At 52.4% G+C, this 19874-nt stretch overlaps 7 protein-coding genes across 7 annotated transcripts; 3 read left to right on the forward strand and 4 right to left on the reverse strand.

Annotated features, from left to right (window-relative positions):
• Positions 1 to 2325: 2325 nt before the first annotated feature.
• Positions 2326 to 3995, reverse strand: PV08_02624 (uncharacterized protein; the record flags this gene model as incomplete). The annotated part of the gene is made up of 2 exons (XM_016376982.1): positions 2326 to 3272; positions 3368 to 3995. 2 exons carry the CDS (start codon positions 3993 to 3995, stop codon positions 2326 to 2328), a joined length of 1575 nt encoding a protein of 524 aa, XP_016238552.1.
• Positions 3996 to 4798: 803 nt separating this feature from the next.
• Positions 4799 to 6176, reverse strand: PV08_02625 (fumarylacetoacetase; the record flags this gene model as incomplete). The annotated part of the gene is made up of 2 exons (XM_016376983.1): positions 4799 to 5142; positions 5228 to 6176. 2 exons carry the CDS (start codon positions 6174 to 6176, stop codon positions 4799 to 4801), a joined length of 1293 nt encoding a protein of 430 aa, XP_016238553.1.
• Positions 6177 to 7023: 847 nt separating this feature from the next.
• Positions 7024 to 8811, forward strand: PV08_02626 (uncharacterized protein; the record flags this gene model as incomplete). The annotated part of the gene is made up of 1 exon (XM_016376984.1): positions 7024 to 8811. One exon carries the CDS (start codon positions 7024 to 7026, stop codon positions 8809 to 8811), a length of 1788 nt encoding a protein of 595 aa, XP_016238554.1.
• A 1529-nt stretch (positions 8812 to 10340) lies between these two features.
• PV08_02627 (uncharacterized protein) lies at positions 10341 to 12042 on the forward strand (the record flags this gene model as incomplete). Its single annotated transcript, XM_016376985.1, has 5 exons — positions 10341 to 10531; positions 10587 to 10886; positions 10940 to 11290; positions 11351 to 11770; positions 11820 to 12042. 5 exons carry the CDS (start codon positions 10341 to 10343, stop codon positions 12040 to 12042), a joined length of 1485 nt encoding a protein of 494 aa, XP_016238555.1.
• Positions 12043 to 12656: 614 nt separating this feature from the next.
• Positions 12657 to 13015, reverse strand: PV08_02628 (uncharacterized protein; the record flags this gene model as incomplete). Its single annotated transcript, XM_016376986.1, has 2 exons — positions 12657 to 12928; positions 12991 to 13015. 2 exons carry the CDS (start codon positions 13013 to 13015, stop codon positions 12657 to 12659), a joined length of 297 nt encoding a protein of 98 aa, XP_016238556.1.
• Positions 13016 to 13579: 564 nt separating this feature from the next.
• PV08_02629 (uncharacterized protein) lies at positions 13580 to 15571 on the forward strand (the record flags this gene model as incomplete). Its single annotated transcript, XM_016376987.1, has 1 exon — positions 13580 to 15571. The coding sequence occupies one exon, from the start codon at positions 13580 to 13582 to the stop codon at positions 15569 to 15571; it is 1992 nt and encodes a 663-aa protein (XP_016238557.1).
• Positions 15572 to 16334: 763 nt separating this feature from the next.
• Positions 16335 to 19171, reverse strand: PV08_02630 (uncharacterized protein; the record flags this gene model as incomplete). Its single annotated transcript, XM_016376988.1, has 9 exons — positions 16335 to 16434; positions 16485 to 16880; positions 16935 to 17366; positions 17415 to 18582; positions 18630 to 18763; positions 18819 to 18924; positions 18978 to 19016; positions 19069 to 19091; positions 19149 to 19171. The coding sequence occupies 9 exons, from the start codon at positions 19169 to 19171 to the stop codon at positions 16335 to 16337; spliced, it is 2421 nt and encodes an 806-aa protein (XP_016238558.1).
• Between the last annotated feature and the right edge of the window lie 703 nt (positions 19172 to 19874).

The following is a 19874-nucleotide window of genomic DNA, read 5'->3' on the forward strand; positions in this document are numbered from 1 at the left end:
CGGGGCGATTGACAGGGCGAATTGAGAGACACAACGCTGCCGTGCCAGCCGCTGCAAGTACTGATTAGTACTCATGTCGCCCAAAGGCTCGAAGCACGCTGAAAAGTATACTCGGAAGCAACACGCCTCCCCAGAAGCGACGGACGCATCACACTTGTCTCGTCGCTCGCCTGAGAAGCTGCTTCGCCCTGACGAAAGTAGCATCATCCGCCATAACGAGGCCTTGTCCTCGTTTCAAGATCCAAAATAACAGCATTATCGGTATCGGCTGCACATTTAGGCGGAGGCTCAGATCGGAACTTCCAGGCCGAGGGGCGATTCAGAGGGGCCTGCTTTCGGTACAGTCAGAAGCCGGGCCAGCCTGAAGATCAGCCTAGTCGCCTATTGTAGCTAATGGAGGGGGTTGGTTGGGTTGACTTGGGTTGCATCTGTAACACTCGACTCTGTGCTCGTCGTCGTCGTCGTCGTCGTCGTCGTCGTCGTCCTCAAGCAGACCTCCCTTGCTGAGGTGCTGCTGCTAGCGTGATCAACATTGGCCAGCACTGACCTTTCCATCAATTTCCACCTTTCCCTGCTACGATGTTCCTCCCATTGCTCAGCCGGCCGATACTCGTACTGTACATACGTTGGGGACAGCCTCCAGCCAAAATGCACCCACAATGACGCCAGCGATCGTCGCTGGGGATCGCCGCTTGTCCATCCCAGTGCAGCGGCCTTGTCACTCACTTCTCGAACAACAGACCACGTTGTGGACTTGGATAATGTACAATATTGTAGCCACTAGCGAATCCCCTCGACGACTCCTTCGCACCGCCAACACGGCATGTCCCCTGTAAGCTGGAAGCACTGTGGAAACCTTGCTGTTGACATGTGTCCCGCGCGAGTACTCGAAACTTTTATTGTATGGTGTGTCGGCAACTTGGGCCAAGAAGAGACCGTTCGGTGGCAAACAGGGGCCTCGCGATCTCAGCACAATATGCGCCCGGCCATCTCCCCTGATAAGAGTGAATTGTAGGTATCTTTGATCACAGCTATCGGGACAAGATGTATTTTCCTCATCCAAGCAACATCTCTCGGGGGTCTTCCTCTCGGCGACCCGGGTGCGCTTAACGATGTAGCCACAATCGACTCGTCCTGGCCGTGGTGTGAGGACGATGATTGTCCCTCAAGAGGCTTTTTTTGTGCATCTGGCGGCTCCTGCCGTCATCTGGCACGCGCGAGAAATTACCACAGTCCTCATTCTCCCTTCGAGCGAAGGAGAGTAATACGACGTCTCCCGATCGTCGCGCATTATCACAGCATCTACACATGCACATGCCTAACGCCAAACAGTCTGGTGATACTCGACAAACAAAGTACGGAAATGTGCTGGTGCCCAAGGACAATGTAACTCACCTCGTCTGCTCGAACACTGCAGCTTCTCCCTCCTGTGTTGCTCCAGGGCTTCCTTGGCGACCTGGATGAACTCGTTTCTATCCCACCACCTCACGTGTTCCGTGGCGTAACACCTTCCTTCTGGGCTACGGCCCATATCGCTTCCGTCACTTGCTCTTTTCGTTCAAGATGGAAGAGGGGACTGCGTCTGTGGGCGTCACGGTCTTGCAGATGTTTGCTTCTCAGGTGTTCCTTTCCTCTCTCGTGCGGCCGTTACGGCAACGTGATCTCAGATGAGCAGATGAGGCCGTTGATAGAGGGGAGGCGGGGGCCGGAGTGCGTTGCTGTATACGAAGGTAGGTAAGTCACTGGGTAAGAATTATAGTAGATCCGGTCTGCTTTGCTTTCTACAGCCATGGGAGGAACGTTAGAGGGTCACGTCTTAAATCACTACCAGTGTGAAACCCCAAGGTAATCCAGCCGGAGACGGAGCGGCCAGGTGATAAGGATACGTTTGGATTGTTGGGATTGTGTGGCAGGTTCCTCCAGGATTGTGGGCTTTGGTTGAAAAAGAACAAAAAAACTTATTGTGCTCTTGTTATTTTTGTTCAACTAACCATCGTTTTCCGAAGGTCGAAGTGTTTGTTTGGTCCGTCCGCTGAAAAACCGAAGGAACGATGCAAAGCTTGCAACAGACCAGCCCCCATCCATGAAAGGATGCATAAGACAGCCAACTTGGCCCATCAAGCGGTACCTTGATCCATCCCATCAGAGCAATGTGTCCACAGGGCAATAAAGTGCTCCGTGAGATGATGAGGCGCGGTGTCTATATTACGAATATGAACAATAAGACATTATCTAAGGCAGATCAACTTTCTTTGATCCCCTCTTCATTCTTGTTTCCTCCGCCCCTTCCTGTCCAAAGTCTCATCCTCAAGTCTTCGACATCCTTCACAAATCCTTTGTTCTCTGCTCACTCTCACGGATCCACATATCCAAGGCGGCCTTGTTCCTTATCCTGAAGCCCACCTTGAAGGGCTTCGGCTCCGTAGTCAGCGCAGTCGGAATGGAATTACACTCCAGGGCGTCCAGGACAGGCCAGTCCCTCTGGTCCCGGGCGGGGACAAACTCAAAAGCGACAATCATGCGCAGGAAGGCCGTGTAGATCTCGCGGTTGGCCAGGTGCGAGCCGACACACATGCGGCTGCCGGCTCCGTAGCCGTAGTGCGGCGTGCCGCTACCCTCCTGGTCGTTCAGGTAGCGCTCCGGTATGAATTTGGCGGGATCCTTGAAGTGCGTCTCGTCATAGTCCGCAGCCCAGGCGTTCATGTAAAACACCGTGCCGGCCGGGATGACGGCGTCGTTGTACTTGATGTCTTTGATGCTGGTGCGCGGCAGGCAGACGGGGATCACCGTCCAGAAGCGCAGAATCTCCTTGGTCAGCGCTGTGATGTAAGGCACCTTTTCCTCGACGAGGCACTTTTCCCACGCCTCGCCGTCGGTCGGGTAGACCTTCATGATCTCCTCGTAGGCCTTTTGCTGGATCTGCTGGCCCTCAGGCGACGCGAGGTAGCCCAGCCCCATAATCATGTTCCCGGGAACCGTGTCGATCCCTGCCGAGACCATGGTCAGGCAGATGGACTTGAGTTCGGCGTCGTTCAGCGTCTCCTCGGGGTCCTTGATGATGTTGCCCGTGATACATGGCCTGTCTGTTCCCTTGGCGATGCGCTCCTTCAGCATGTCCAAGAAGGTCGTGAGGTACTTGTCGCGCCGCGCCCGGTACTCTGCGGCCGCCTTGTTCTGACGGGAAATGAACGGCAGGCGAAGAAGAGGGATGTAGTCCTGCCAGTTGTTGGATGTGCTTCGGAAGTTGGACACGACACGTTCGACGTGGACGACTGTGTGATGGTGAAATGATTAGACCCTTTTTTTGAGCAGGTCCAAGGAGAAAAAAGGATCTTCTGTTGACAAGTTTGAAAACATTTGTGCTTACCTTCTCTCAAGAGTTCCTGGTCGATGCCTCCGTCAATACGAATTCCATAGTTCAAGGTCAAGCTGGTGTTCAGGGCGAAGCGGTGAAAGTACTTTCTCGGATCCAAGTCGACAGCCCCGTCCATGCAGTCCTTGTACATGTCCTTGATGGCCACACAGCTCTCAAGGTCAATAAAAGGCATGTAGCTCTGCACGGCCGGCTTGTTCAGTGCCGTGGCCGCCACCTTGCGGCGTCTCTTGCACGACTCGTCCCATGGCGATGTGCCGATGGTGAAGCCCTGGCTGCTGGAAACGACGCTGTGGAAGGTGTACAGTGTCGGGCGTGATATCAAGGACGACTGGTTGTTGATCCAGAAGTGTTTGACAGAGTCGAAGCTGTTGGCCCAGACGATGCGGCGGTTGCCCAGTCGAGTCTGGAACACTGGCCAGCCGTATTTCTTTGCCCAGGCGGCCGTCACTCGAGCATGGTCCTGACCGAGTTGGAGCAGATTGCCAAAGAGCGGGACGCCGGGGATCTCAGGAAGACCCTTGATCTTTGGCTGGTCCGTGGAGTTCAGGTACCGTATCAAGAAGTATCCGAGGGCGAGGAAGACGAACGAGAGCGTCGTGGGAGAGAGTGCCTCGAGCATATCGCCGGGTCAGAGTCAGTGGCCTTGACGTTGACGATATTGGTTGGGACGTGATTTTCCTATGATATGTGTTCGAGGAAGAACAGAGTGGATGGTACTACACAGGTCAGTGTGTCCTGTCGGGAGTTAGTTATTATATCTGTACTGTATAGAAGTGTAACACACCATGGTCGTATTGTATATCCACGTCTAACCGCGGATACATGGCCTTCTGGCCAAATCCCCCTCGCGTCACTGCTGTAAGCGCTTATTGTGGACGATGCTCACTTGTCCCACACCAGTTGACTCCGTCATGGGTGCCACAGGAGGGGTCAAGGGCGGAGGAGATCAAAGGGATGGTCTTCGAAGAGTGCGGAAATACGCCGTGAGGTTGAGGTCGCCAGTTAAACAAAGGGATGGTAGGCGCAAACGCGGGGAATTCTGGCACCAGCGGGCAACAACCAGGGTTCCCTGAACTTTGAAGATCCTATAACTGAACAATGGAAGTTAGTCACCTAAAAGGCACAAGTGGCAACTCCGGAAACCCCCAAAGGCGCCCTTGAAATCAAAAATCAGCACAGCCTGATTGGCGCCCCCGCAAGTCTGCGGCGAACGACTCGGGGCGCGGAATTGACACCCACATTTGCCCGGGAGTCATTTCGAGGTCGGATTATTGCATCGGCCCTACCAGCGCTGGTGAAGACCCAACGAAGACGTCTAGACGCAAATTCCCTACCAAGGATCCTGAGGGTCACTGACTAGATTGCTCTCTTTGATCTATCTAACTAGTAGACGTCACCCTTGCGAGGTCACCTACTGGGTACTCAGATCTTAGGAGCAGGCAGAATCTGACCGGTGCATTCACCGAAGCCGACCAGGCCAGACTCCTCGGTGCCACACACGCCATATATGGTGACGGTATCGCCGTCTTGCAAGAACTTCCGCTCCCCTCCACCGTTAAGCGCGATGGTTTCCTTTCCACCTTTACTAATCTCCAACATACTGCCTTCAGTGCCAGGCTCACTCCCACTGATGGTGCCAGAGCCAAACATATCTCCCACGGCCATCGGACAGCCTCCAATGGAATGGTGAGCGAGCATCTGTGCAAACGAGAAGAGCAAATGTCGTCCATTCGACTTCAAGATGGTCGTCGTCTCGCCCCCCTCGGCTATCAGAATGTAGTAGTCAGCACAGATTATTCCCATTTCTTCGCCTTCCGACAGAACTGCCTGAATGAGGCCTAGTGCACTTACGCGTGATATCAACTTGTAACTTGATGTCGTAGACGTTCTTCTCCTCCTTCTCTTGCAGATATGGTAGCAACTGCGTGTCGTTTGGAATGCCAGTACATCTGAACGGCTCCAGGGCATCCGTCAGAACAATCCAGGGGCTTATAGTGGAGCCAAAGCTCTTGGAGAGAAAAGGTCCCAAGGGAACATATTCCCAAGCCTGGATGTCTCGCGCGGACCAGTCGTTGAGGAGGACAAAGCCAAAGATGTAGTCTGCCGCTTCTGAGATTGGGACGTTCGTGCCCATCTTGTTTCCTTTGCAGAGGAAAGCTCCTAACTCTAGCTCAATATCAAGCCGCTTACAAGGGCTGAAGGTCGGAACTTTGGGAGTGGCTGCTGGGTTCTCCAAGATCTGTCCATTGGGTCTTGTGATCGGCGTTCCTGAGACAACTATCGACGATGCTCGACCGTGATAACCCACCGGCAAATGTGTGTAGTTTGGCTGCAGGGCGTTGTCTGGTCCTCGGAAGAGACAACCAACGTTAAAGGCATGGTTCTTTCCAGCGTAAAAGTCGGTATAGTCTCCGATATGCATGGGTACGTGCATCGTGACCTCGCTGCGTGGAATCAGGCATTTCTCCTGTAAAGTCTTATTGTCTCGCAGCGCTTGCGGATTCGACGTGCTTTCGGCGAAGACATCCTGAAGGTATTTTCTCACCGAGCGATGAACCGGCCGGCCTAATGCTGCAAAGTCATTCAAAGTTGGTTTGGAGAATACCGATACATCGATTCCGAGCGACGAGAAAGCCCCTGATGCCGAGAACTCCTGGAGGTCCAGGCAATGATCGCCAATTGCAACTGCCGGTCTTGGAGTTGATTTCGAGGATGTCGAGATGATACCAAACGGCAAGTTGGCTAGAGAGAAATGACTGCCTTTGGGGATGAGAACCCAGGATTTGGTGGATGATGCCATTGGAACCGCTTTCGGGTGTCTCTTTCACCAATATTGCTGGGCGTAGATGGATTGAAGTGTCGTCTGAGAATATACACTCTTGGGATGAGCCCCAAGATCGGACTGGGTTTGCCCATAGTCGTCGACATGGGAACGAAACATCGGAGCAATTCCGTGGTTGGTGAACGGAACGGGCTGCGTTCGCGGCATCAACTTGAGTGTGTTTGCCGGGTATCGCGCACTGATTGCGGAACGGAACAACGATAAAGCGACTCCACATCCGTAATTGTGAATCGATTTTATGTACTCATAATGTATTGTGAGAATCCTATTTCCAGATCGTTTCAATGGTGCTTCAACATGTCTGTACGCCTGCGCCGTTCCGGGCGCCACGCTGACCAAGACGGGGTCGATTAAGCCATCGATCTCGACGGAGACCAAAACCCTAGATGAGCCCCCCGAAAGACCCCGTGCTTTGACAACACCACACTGAGGCGGAGGCTTATTTATGGTTGTCGTGCCCGTAGACCGTTTCCATCTCGCGCATCCGGGATTGCTCTCTCTTCGAGTGCTTTAACATATCGCCGTCGCCAACAAGAAGAGACGAAGGGAAAGGGCCACAAAGATGATAGAGACTACTCAGGAATAGGAATCTACGGCAGGATTTCCTCATCCAGCCATGGGATCGTCAGGGCGGCGAATCTCTCGGAACAACTGTAGTGTCAACATGACATATGGTGACCCGGATACTCTCCATTGAAAATCCCACGTATTTGAAGACTCAGTTGTGTCTCTGACGTTCTGCGGATTCTTTGTCTCTCATTCTCCTTTTTAACATCTTCATCCTTGTGTCAAAGACCGAAACAACATGGCAAAGCAGTCCAGCTACGCCACCCGAAAATGGTGGAAGGAATCCGTGGTTTACCAGATCTACCCGTCATCATTCCAAGACACCAACGGTGATGGCTGGGGTGATGTCAAAGGCATCACTTCCAGAGTCGACTACCTCAAACAATTGGGCATCGATGTGGTCTGGACATCGCCCATCTACAAATCACCGCAGGCGGATATGGGCTACGACATTGCAGACTACAAAGTCATCGATCCCATCTACGGCTCCATCGAAGATGTAGACAATCTCATTTCGGAGCTCAAGAAGCGCGACATGAAACTCATGATGGATCTCGTAGTAAACCATACGTCAAACCGCCATGACTGGTTCTTGGAAAGCAGGTCCTCCAAGACCAACCCCAAGCGACACTGGTATATCTGGAAGCCACCGAAGTCCGTGAGCGAAGCAGGCGTACCCGAACCACCAAACAACTGGGCACAAATCCTAGGAGAGGCCAACTCGGCATGGACCTATGATACCGAGACGGGAGAATACTACCTCTCCGTCTTCACGCCAGACCAGCCCGACCTCAACTGGGAGAACCCCGAGGTGCGCGAAGCCGTGTGGGATGTGATGCGATTCTGGCTGGACCGAGGCGTGGCCGGGTTTCGAATGGACGTGATCAACCTGATCTCCAAGGAACCAACGTACCCAGATGCACCCATCGTCCTCGACCCAGCCACCCACCCGTATCAACCCGGGATGCAATTTTTCGTGAACGGACCCAAGCTGCACGACTACCTCCGCGAAATGAACCGTGAGGTCCTGTCCAAGTACGACTGCATCACCGTGGGTGAAATGCCCGGCGTGTCTGACGAAAACGAGATCCTCCGCACCGTCGGTGCCAACGCCGGCGAATTGAACATGATCTTCATCTTCGACCTCGTCGACATCGACAAGCCCAACGTCCGCATGGCGCTGAAGCCCTGGGACGTCAAGGAGATGAAGTCCATAATCACGCGCTGGCAGCGCGTGATGATCGAGCACGATGGCTGGAACTCGGTGTTCATCGAAAACCACGACAACCCGCGCAGCATAAGCCGGTACGCGGACGACAGCGACGCCTTCCGCGATAAGAGCGCCAAGCTCCTCGCGTTGATGGAGACCACGCTCGGCGGCACGCTGTTCGTCTACCAAGGCGAGGAGATCGGGATCCGCAACGCCCCGACCGAATGGGACATTGAGGAAGAGTACAAGGACATCGAGACCATCAACTTCTGGAAAAAGTGCCAGAAGATCTACAAGGATGACCCCAAGGGGCTCGAGTACGGCAAAAAGGTCATCCACATGAAGGCACGAGACCATGCGCGCACGCCGATGCAGTGGTCCCGCGAGCCCAATGCCGGATTCTGTCCGCCCGACGTCAAGCCGTGGATGCGCGTCATGGACGACTACAAGTCCGGCATCAACGCCGAGGACCAGATCAAGGCGGACGACGGCAACGAGTTGTCGACGTGGCAGTTCTGGCAGCGCGGCATCCACGACCGCAAAGAACACGCCGATGTCTTTGTGTACGGTGACTACCAGGAACTGTCACCCGAGGACCCCGTCATCCTCGCTTACATCCGCACCAGCCAGGCGGGCGAGAAGTGGTTGGTCGTGTTGAACTTCTCGGGCAAGGACGTTGAGTGGTCCTTGCCTGAGACCCTGAAGGTCGACTTCTACGCTTGCAGCACCTACATCAAGGGGAAGCCCGAGAAGCCGCTGACAGGTAAGATTCCGTTGAAGCCCTGGGAGGGTGTACTCGCGAAATGCGCTGCCTAAAGAAAGCGAGAAGCATGGAACATGACCTTGTAACGATCCATTGGAGCTCGAATGCATAGACGGCGTCAAGGATGCCATAGAGAAAGCTCTTTCAGAATAGATCAACAGTACAATATAGTCCTCATTCGGTCGTTGATCTCAAGCACACCCCTTCTGTGTATCACGCACAACGCCAAGGCGCTATACCTAGGTTTCTTTTATACAAGGTACTGTAGGTGTTGAGAATTCGTACCGTCACCCCTCACAGGTTAAGCTTACCTTTACCTATATCGAAGCTATAGGCGTCGTCTTTAACTAAAACCAACCCCTCACAGGAGGAATTTTAACCAGAATCATCCCCTTCACAGGTGGTTCCTTTGACTAGAATCACCCCCTCAAAGATATTATCATCTTCAGGCACTTAAATCAGTCCCCTCCAGGCGTCATCATTAACAACTAAGAATTGGCCCTTCATAGGCATCACCTTTACATGAGAGTAACCTTTCACAGACGCTCCCCTTAACGAGAAGTGACCCCCTCACAGGCACTACCTTTAACTAGAAGTCAAGAGACAGATTAATGATTAGGGTCCAATGAACAACGTCGAGATAGCAGGCAGCCTTGCACAATCGCCAGGTAGGTACCTAGATTAGGTGTTGTGCGTAATGCAGAGGTGGGCAGGGGGGCGTAGTACCAATTACCTGAAAACAGCGGTGTCTGGTTCCGTTCGTCGTCCTTAATTCCGCTCTTCCAGCTCCCCCGCAAATACGAGTTTACGGGGGTCACATAGATTATCGACCACACACACACACACAACCCCTAACGACCTCCTTTCTCCAGATGTCGTCTATCCAATGGTCTTCAGGCTATTCAAGCTGTCAATTCCAAATCAGCCACTGCCTCCGTCTGAAGCCCTCGTGCGGAGTGTTCTGCGGGAGCCCCGCGAGAGCCAAGCGCCCGGATCGACCCCCCTGGTCCTTCAGATGGGTCAGCTTTGCTGGCAAGTTGTAACTTGTCGTTTGTCCTTGGGCCGGCTTCAACGTGGGACAAAGGTGCTTGTCTCATACCTGGGTCGGTAACCTGCCGGCCACGCCCATCATCTCAGGGTCCTGGCAGGATCTCCTTCCGCTTCTTTGCACTGAGTGCAGGTGGCCAAGCAATCCGGTCGAACCAAGCTCCCGAAACATGGAGGGTGCCCGGTGTCGTTGATGCTCGACCAAAGGCCCTAGTGTATACCCCGGAACCAAGAGTTTACTTCATTGGCAGCCCAGAACGGAATGATAGCGACGTCTTGTTCACGGGAATTGTCTTCGGCTGCTGTCCTCTTCAGCGACTGGTTCACGTTTAAGATCGGCAACCGGATGTAGGTAATGCTCAGGGTATATAACTAGTGTACCGCCTATGCGACCGACACCTATCCCTTGCTCATCCTTTCAGGTTTCTTGTGTTGTAATCTCTGCTGGACATCTTCTAGCTTGGCCACGAGACTATCCTGCGGTCATTTCTCGTTCAGTTCCCGTTCTCCCCCTGGACCAAGCCTGCCTGCGAAGATGACGGACAAAGGCCGTAATCAGTCCGAGATTGAAGATGTCCCCATGGATAAAGTCGAGAGCAATGCAATCAGTCTCAAAGAAGCCGGCCTGGACATTGATCCAGTGCTCGAGAAGAAGCTCTTGCGGAAGGTCGATCTGAACTTGATTCCCATCACGTTCCTGCTCTTTCTATGCGCTTTCATTGATCGGTAAATCCTTCTTACCCGTGGTCCAGGAGAGTGCCGATGTTAACCAAACCCTCAGCATCAACATCGGTAATGCGCGGATTCAAGGACTGGAAAAAGATCTCAACATGCACGGCTCCGACTACAACATCGCCCTCTTTTCATTCTTTGTGTTGTATATTCTCCTGGAGGCGCCCGCGAACGCGCTCCTCAAGAACATGCGCCCCTCCATCTTCATCAGCGTCATTATGGCACTCTGGGGTGTTGTGACGGTATGCCAGGGACTCACACGATCATTCGCTGGCCTTGTGGTCTGTCGAGTAATAATAGGAGCGCTAGAGGCTGGCTTCTTTCCGGGATGTCTGTACCTGATTTCCATGTAAGAGAACAGCTGTGAGGACGTTGGGGCCCTTGGCTAACGCCTGCACGAAGGTATTACAAACGCTTTGAACTTCAGTTGCGTTTCAACCTATTCTTTTCGGCATCCATCATTGCAGGCGCTTTCTCGGGCTTGTTGGCATACGCAATCGCTTTCATGGATGGGATCGCCGGGTACGGAGGCTGGCGGTGGATTTTCATCCTCGAGGGTATCTTTACTGTTGTGGTTGCAGCCATCTCCTACTGGATCATTCCAGATTGGCCAGAAACGGCAAAGTTCCTGAAGAGCGATGAGCGAGAGCTTCTCATCCGCCGTCTTGCTCTCGATGTCGAGAACGCCACAATGAACCACTGGAACAAGACAGCCGCGAAGCGGATATTCGGGGACGTGAAAATGTACCTTGGGTCAGTCACCACTGCTTTCCATCGATTAAGTGCCAAAGAGAGCTAATCCCATGAGCATAGTATCGCCATGTATTTAGGTATTGTGACAACCAGCTATTCGGGAGCTTTATTCACACCTACGATCCTCAAACAACTGGGTTGGACTTCGATTCATGCTCAAGTCATGTCCATTCCCATCTTTGTTGTCGCCACCATATGTGCCCTTACGGCCGCTGTACTGAGTGACAGACTCCACCACCGATTCGGCTTCGTCATCTTTGGCTGTGTTGTGGCCACCATTGGGTATGTCATCTTCTTGAACATGCATAAGGTGGCAGTTGGGGTTCGATATTTTGCTCTTTATCTGGTCATCGCAGGTGGGTACATTGCTCAACCAATCACACTTGTATGGGTGAACAACAACATGTCGGGCCACTATAAAAGGGGGATCAGCAGCGCCATGATGGTAGGCTTCGGTAACTGCGGAGGTATAATAGCCTCGTAAGTTCTTGTCAAACAATGACAAGCAGCATTGACTAACCTTCTGCAGAAATATGTTCATAACGAGCGAAGCGCCCGAATATCACCTTGGGTTTGGACTTGGCCTCGCCTTGGTTTGGCTGTGCGTTATAAGCGCCGTCATACTCCTCTTCTACATTAGGAGAGAGAACGCATTGCGCGAGCAAGGTCGAAGAGATTACAGGTATCAACTACATGAGGACGAAAAGAGAAATCTTGGTGACGACCATCCCGCGTTCCGCTTTACTTACTGATCTCGAATCCGAGGGGGTCATGAGCACTGTCCGAAAGCTCTGACAAGGACCAAAACGTTTCAATGATATGCAACAGGTTAACAGATTGATGTGATCGGAAAAGAAGCCGAGAATGAGGAGAATAGAATGTCTGATATGCCGAGGATGATGGCCGATCGCCGCAGGAATAGATACATCCCGCTTGACAGAGGTGACTCAGCGTCAATTTTGCACCTTCACATCGAAATTTGGACATGATTCTTGTCCGTAGTGTTGTCCAGCAAGGCCATTATTCTGTCCAGGCGTCTTGAAGAGCTGCTTGTCGGGATATTTTACACCCTTGTCGGTCTCTTTGCAGCCATGAGGGCAGGTTTCCAAAGATGGCAAGCTTCAGCCGGAACATCGCCAGCATGCATTGGCTCATCCGAGCGGATGCATCATTGGAAGTAGACAATTCCGCGAGTTTTCGGGTGTGGAAGTTGGTCCCACAGCCCGTCACCTTGCGACGAAATCTCTTCCGAGTATTGCTTGCAGCATCGATTCTTGGTCCCTTGCAAGAGGATGCTCGATGGTGATCATAGGTAGCCAGTATAGTCACGCCTTCCAATCCAAAAGTAGCTCTTTTTGTAACCAGTTCACACATGTTTCGTGGTGCCGATAACTTCGCCTCTGACTTTCTCCCAGTCTATACTGTCGTCCAACTCTTCATCGACTAGACCCACGATGGTGATGTTGTCACCTCTTACAAGATAGAGGCCATGGCTGACCTGGGAACTTGGTTCGGGGTCGTCTGCTGGGCGAATGATGCGCTCCACAGTATCGTTGAGAACAATATTGGTGACTTGGTCGCAGGATAGTAAAGTACCAACAAGTGTGCGCCCATCGACGGTAATGACAAGAACTTTCTCTATTTTTGATCGTCAGTCATATCGTCAGGAAATGAAGCATGGGTTCAAAGTGTCCACCCACTGTCAATGTAGGATTGAAGAGACATGGCGGAAGTTGGTTGTTGTGGTGAGACAAACGCAGGTAGAAGGATCTGCTTGCTGGGCAAGAGCACGAGCTCGACGCATCAACGGCGACTGCTGTACTCAGAGTATCGCAATTCAAGAACTCATCTGTACAATGAACCCAACTCGACCCTGGTGTGGTTTGGGAGAAAAGTCACTAGTCACTGTTGATTGAAGCTGCCATAAAAAACAACGTTCTCCGCACGCTGAGAGCGACGCAGAAAGACTTCCAAATGGAGAGCGATTTCACGCTGCTTTTCCAGCCTCGAGACGGGCCGCGACTCCGCCCTACGAGGTACAGTGAACACCCAACGTCGCAATGGATATGTCATGTTTTCGGGCCAACACGGGCACATACACACTACCATAGTCCATACTGCGCCACCACCACCTCCTGGCTGATTCTTTTACCCCATGGGGAACAGTGACTTGGATCGCAGGTGCCGATCATGACTAACAGAAAATCAGAGTAACACAATGCCCGTTCCATATCTTTGTCCCATCCCGCCTGTCACGGTCGACGTTCGCCAGATGCGAGTTGCGAATCAATGGAGGAACAGTCCTCACCAGGCCTAGAGTCCCTTCTGGCATTATGGCCTGTTGCTAGCAGCCTGAGCGAGACACTCCCTGTTGGAGATCTGATCACGCTTTCAAGGCTCAGTGCCACACTCCGTGCAGTTCTTCATGGCTTCGAGAGACCGGAATGCACCCATAACCTGGGAAAATCCGTCGCCGTCAGGAGAGAGCTCAGAGTCGGCCAGCACGCGACGACATACTGGCAGAGCCTCAAGAATCGTGCTCCATTTGAATGCTCGTCTCCAAGTCATACAAAAGGCTCAAACCCGAGGCCATGTCGATACTGCTCGAGACCTATCTGTGCAGCTTGCATCGTTCGATCTTCCTTCGCCAGAGGCCACGAGAATACCTTTCAGAACCGGATTCGCTACCTATGCAAGGGGTGTTGGGAATCCGGGAACATCAGTAGAAGCCACCGCTTTGAATTGGATTCTTCCGTACCTGGGACCAAGCAGACTCAGTGGCACGACCCCAACGGCAGCACCAAGAATTACTGTACCTGCACGCTAAAGGACGACGGCTGGTTATGTCTCGACTGTAAAGACCTGCAAAACTGGGAAGCAATCTCCTCCGGGGACACGGATTGCCACGGTCTGCAATGTGGCAGCAAGCTCGATGCCGACAAGGAGCGAAGAAGGATCTGTCTATGGTGCGATAAAGCACTGCCCAGACAGATCGGAGGGACTACTCGGCACCACTGGAACCAGAAAATGGTAGAAGCACGGGCTAGGAATGCCGCAGCCCGCCAGGCCGACCTCGAAGAGTACAACCGCAGGCGTCAGAAACTTCTCCGGATGTCTCGTCGAGAAATGCGCGGCGATGAAGCCGTCAGGGATGATCCAGACGCCGACGTTCCCCAGTTCATCAGGCATCTCGACACCGTCAATTACCGAGCGTATCTCAACGAGACGGCCGCTCCAAGTGGCGACAGTGTCTACGACTCCAAAAGAGGCTACTGGAGATACAACACAGAGTTTCTTCTTAAGATGCGACCTCGATGCCAACAAGTGATCCGACCGCCACAGCTCGCCACCCTCAACCAGACAGACATCTGCGGCTTGCGCTTTGCACGCACCAATGCTGAAAAGTCAGAGGACACCTTCTCCTTCACAGCCATGGCCCCGTCCATGTCCAAAGACAGGGTCAAGGAGTGGTGTACGCTGAAAGCGCACATTCTTGAGCTCCTCCTGGTTCGGAAGCTGAGCTACGCCGAGACATGTAACGTGATGTACCAAGACCACGATTTCGACGCAAGCCTCAAAGAATACAGAAAGGTGCTGCATCTATGGTACTCCCAGGGCCACTTCGGAAGGTATCGAAGAGGCTCGTCTCTCGACCGCGAAGATGACCATGATTCTATTGTTGCTGACAGCGGCGGCAGCCCCTCATCTTCTCTGGCTGCTCCCGAAGACACGGGTCTCGAAAGGATTCCAACTCTCGACAGCGACCTTAGCCTCGACTCCGCCACGTCCGCATACATCTACAGGGCGACCTCGAACGAGCATCGTCTATTTCGCACAAACACCAGATCCACCACTGCGTCTGTCATCGAAGATCCCGCCCGTTATTCGTCAGAACCTCCTCTTCCCCCTCCTCGTGTTTCCCGCAGACGAGATTCGAAGTGGTCCGCGTTGAAAAGAAAGATACAACAGGACCGACACTCCCTTTTGCGGGCGGGAGAAAGCTCCAACGCTCCCGACGTGGTAACAACAGCAACAACCACCGCAACAACGACAGCAAGAGCAAGGCAACATGGACAGTCTCGCGGCGACGACGGCGACGACGACGACGACGAGGAGGAGTCATGCTCACCGGATACCTCATGGGCCTGCGTACCAGACGACGACTTGGCCCCTGGTCTCGCAGAGTCTGCCCATGCCGTCACCCGTGTCGGCGTCGGCGTCGGCGAGCAGACTGAAGAGAACCCTCCGCCGTACTCTCCAAATGGGTGGATATGGCCCTAGTACCGTACAATCCATGAGGCTGGTTTGACACGTTTGCGCTATAAACGTACTGCGCTGTGCTCAGCGAGGGCGCTCTGTACAAGCGAAGCCACTCTCATACCATGACAGCGCTTGAAAAGTGCCTGGTACCCACCAAATTTGTACTACGGCATCGAAAGCAAATTAGATAGTTCGATTCGATGCTAGGATGGCAATAGGATAGGTCTGACAACAAGAACGAGAGAAAAGAATTTACTCTGATGCAATGTGAAAAAGAATGTCTGCAGACCCCACGCCCTCCTATAAGTATGACTTCCCAAGTTTGTGCAGTGCTAATGTTGTAGTTCACACCTCCGTACAAAATCCACAAAGTGCCGGGGTTTGCTCAGTATTGTATCAAATCTAGTTGACCTCCGCACGCGTCGACGTCGCCCACATCGTCCAACAAACTCCATCCCGTCATTATTATGTGCAAGACCCCCTTTCGCGCCATGACTCAGGTACGAGCCTTTGGAGCAAAACTTCTATCTCACCACCAAAGAGAGACTCGGACTTTCAGAAGCACGCTTGAGCTGACTTGGCTCGAGATCATCTTCGTGACACGTATGCACGATGATTACTGATTCTTTGCTTGCTAATTTCCGCATGACGGCGAGACAGGAAGAATCCGGTATTTTCGTGGATATCGCCAGGCCCCGCTAATACCGCCCAAGGTTGCGTGCTGACGCAACATCACCACTTCTCGCAACGAAGTACACCTATGGAAGACCTCACTTGGCTGGTCCTACTCCTGGCCGAAACCAAGAGTCTCTTCCACGGCTGTGGAGAGTTTCGAATTGAGAACGTCGTAGGTCTTGTAGGGAGGTAAGTCCAGACGGTTGAAGCTAGGTTGTGATGTTAATAACAGTGATAAGCGAAGATTTGAAAAACATACCAAGTATGGCTCTTCGGCAGAGCATTGATCTCACCTGCCTTTTCGATGGTAAATCGTCTAGGCCCGTCACTACCCTGGAGATCTTTGAACCCATTGACGGGTATTCTGCTCGTGCCAGTTGCGAACTGCAAGAGACGACTCTTCTGCTCTGCATCCCATGTTCGGACCACCTTCCAGAAGTTTTGAATCACTTCATCTTGCTCTTGGTAGCCACGGTAGTCGGTGTGCTTCTTCCAGTCGTCAACGTCGATATCAGCAATACCGCCAATCAGAAGTTCGAGTTCGCGCTCGTCAAACACGTTGACAAGATCAGCAGGGATCAATTCATTGAAGCCAGTGATGAAGGCGTTGAATTGTTCCTCGACACGCTTCACAATCTTCCACTCAGTAACGAGCCTATGCAGAGTCAGTATTGGCTATAACCGTTGACCATGAGAAACTCGGACTTACTCCACATATTCTCTCTTGTTCTCATTTGTAACAGGGATATCTCGACCGCCGGGTTTCAGGTCAATAGTTTTGGTCTCTCCAAATTGTTCGTCTTCAATCGAGAAGGTTTGATCAAGGATGTCAGTGATATCATTCTCCAGAGTCCACGTCAAGTTCTTGTGGTACTCTTCGTCCACGCCTTCCATGTCCTGAATCTGGACCTTCTTTCTCAACATCATCTTGTAGAAAGCGCCAATGAAGAAGGAGTCCAAGAATCGGCGGTGGAAGATCGCAAGGCCAACTACACGGCCAATGAACTTGAAGTAATTCAGGTGTTCGGGGTTGATGCCAGAGTGTGGGTTGATTTGTAGGGTATAGTTGTCGTGAGCTGAATATTCGAATAGACAGTAGAACGGATTGAACATCTCGTGTGACAGCAAAAAGAAGAATTCGCTAGTTGTTTGTCAGTGAATACCTTAAATGTAGTCAGGGGATCCTTACCGAGAAAGACCGCCATAGTCCAGACCGTCTTCGCCGTCGAACTTGATCATCAAGCGCTTCTTCAAGTCTGTAGCGCTTTGCCTCATAATTTCAGCGTACGAGTCCTCAAATATGTTGCCCCGGCGCACTTTGATGTGGCATTGCCCAGACAAGATCCGCAACGCAGGTTGAGAGCGGAAATAGATCAGTTTTCTTCTGAAGTCTCGCTTGTACTGCGGCACGCCTTGATCCAGAGAGGACGGCAAGCGCGGGTCATCCCAGGTTGTGGTTTTCGTGTTATGATCCACGAAATATACCCGGGCGGTGTTGGTCAATCGCATTTCCCAGCCACTAGGTAAGGGACCAAGTTGCGAGACCGGTTGCTGTTGGATGGTGGTGTTATTGCCAGCAGGATTGTTCCCATACATGCGAATATACTGTTGTCGCCTAGGATCAACCCAAGTTGTGGTTCTTGTATTGTGGTCGACAAAATAAGCTCTACCTTCTGGAGTGTGTCGCATTTCCCACCCAGCGGGAAGCTCCCCGGTGCCGGCCGTTGTCGCACCTGTAGCCATCATCGCCACAGAATTCTGGGAAGGAGAGCCAGTACGAGACTCTTGCAGACTCGGCGAATTGGCCCCAGTACGGTCTTCCGGAAGCATGCGATTCTGATGTCGCTGTCGTTCAACCTGCATATTTGCATCAAGACGATTGCGTACTTCAGTCTCACTCATGTGGTTTGATGGTCTGGTCCAAGTAGTGGTTCTGGTGTTATGGTCCACGTAGTATGTTCGACCCAGATTGTCCTCTCTGCGCTCCCAGCCGGCTGGCAGGCGCCCCTGGCTGTCTTCAAAAGAGCTGAAGCCTCCTGTCCTTCCAGATCCATTGGTCGAGACTTGTGGTCCAGCTCCATTCACGGCGGTAGTTGAAGCTCTTGCTTCTCCTGATCCTGATGTGGCAGTGCGCGATGGTGCAGGGCTTCTTGAGCGAATGGGTAAGGACTGGTTTACGTTGGTGCTGCTACCAAGCGAGGCCGACCCGTTGATGCTCGGGGTACTACTCGCGGGTGGCCGATTGGCCTGGGGATTGGGAGGCGGCGCGCTCAGGTTCGTGGACAGATTAATGATCAACTTGCCATGGACGACGAGATTGTCGGTAGACTTCTTAAGATCCCGAGTCAGCATTTCTGCTGGAGTTAGTAGGCGATACAGCAACAAAAGCACATTATAAACGAACCGTCTCCGCCCACGTCTAGTTCAATGACATCGCCGATGCGAATGTTGATGACTCCGAGAAATCCTTGGTCCTTCTTCTTGAATTTCTTCTGGTCGAATATTTGTATGGCAAGAATGCTGTCTTCTGTAACTTTCCTGCACGATAGTTAGCTATCAGATTGCCACAACGAGCAGGGAAATCATAACGAACATATCAAAAGACTCATTCCAGTAGGGATTCAAGGTCTTCCTAATGACGGAAGTGGTCCTGGTTTGTTCCCCAGAGATAGTCGCGACCGCGAATGGGTCAGGAAATCCTAAACGCTCGATCAGCATCCATGTATCATGGTTTCTTATCTGCCAAACTCACTGAACACATCTCTTTTGTACAGTCCGTCAGCCGCAATGACTATAGCATGATGTTAGTCGAGCACAATCGTGGGTGGAGGGACGTGACATACTCGTGACTCGAAGATTGGGCTCGCTGTTCGCGAGACCGTCAGCATGTACACCACATCTGATACTCGATGGAAACACTTACGCAGGCAGATTCGCTTCAGGCATTGTGGTGTGTAGACCACCAGCAGGTGGTCCGAAGACGTCGACTTCGGCAGCTCAGCGGCGGGGTAAAGGGAATTGCACCGAGCGACGATAGGGAACCCGTTGGATGAGGATATCGACCCCCCAACAAAGGATGGTGTTGCTGTGGTCAGTGTCGAAAGAATCCGACTACACGAAGAGTTCTCTGACAAACTGTCCGGTCGTATTCGCAAGGAGCCAGTTGATGTAGGTTGCCGCAGGGCGAGGCGCAGCTCGACCGTCTGAGACGCTAAGAAGTTTGCGGAAGGGACGGTACGGAGTCAAGGAAAATCGCCGTCGTGATGGTATTGGAGTCGCAGACGGGGCGAATCTTCAGGCTCATGTCATGATTGCATAATACTGGTAAAGATAATGGGTGAGTGCCGTCGTTAGATATTGTCAACGAGAACAGGGTACGCAGGGAAGAGATTTTGCTTGTCAACTCCCGTATTTTAGAGTCGCAGTGGTACGAATAGTTCTGGGCCAATGTCCCCAGACCAGACCAGACCATCACAGTGATACGCGGCAGGGTCTACGGCTACTGGATACTGGTCTTGCTACGGCTGCTTCATCCTTTCGCTCTCGCCAACTAGCTACAACTTAAGTCATCGGCAATTGCGTGCGCTGATTTCTCTTACATCATCCGCCAACGCTTGGACGAGCTATACGACTAGGTGCCTACAGAGTG

This window comes from Exophiala spinifera (genome assembly GCF_000836115.1).
Source record: "Exophiala spinifera strain CBS 89968 unplaced genomic scaffold supercont1.2, whole genome shotgun sequence".
NCBI lineage: Eukaryota > Fungi > Ascomycota > Eurotiomycetes > Chaetothyriales > Herpotrichiellaceae > Exophiala > Exophiala spinifera.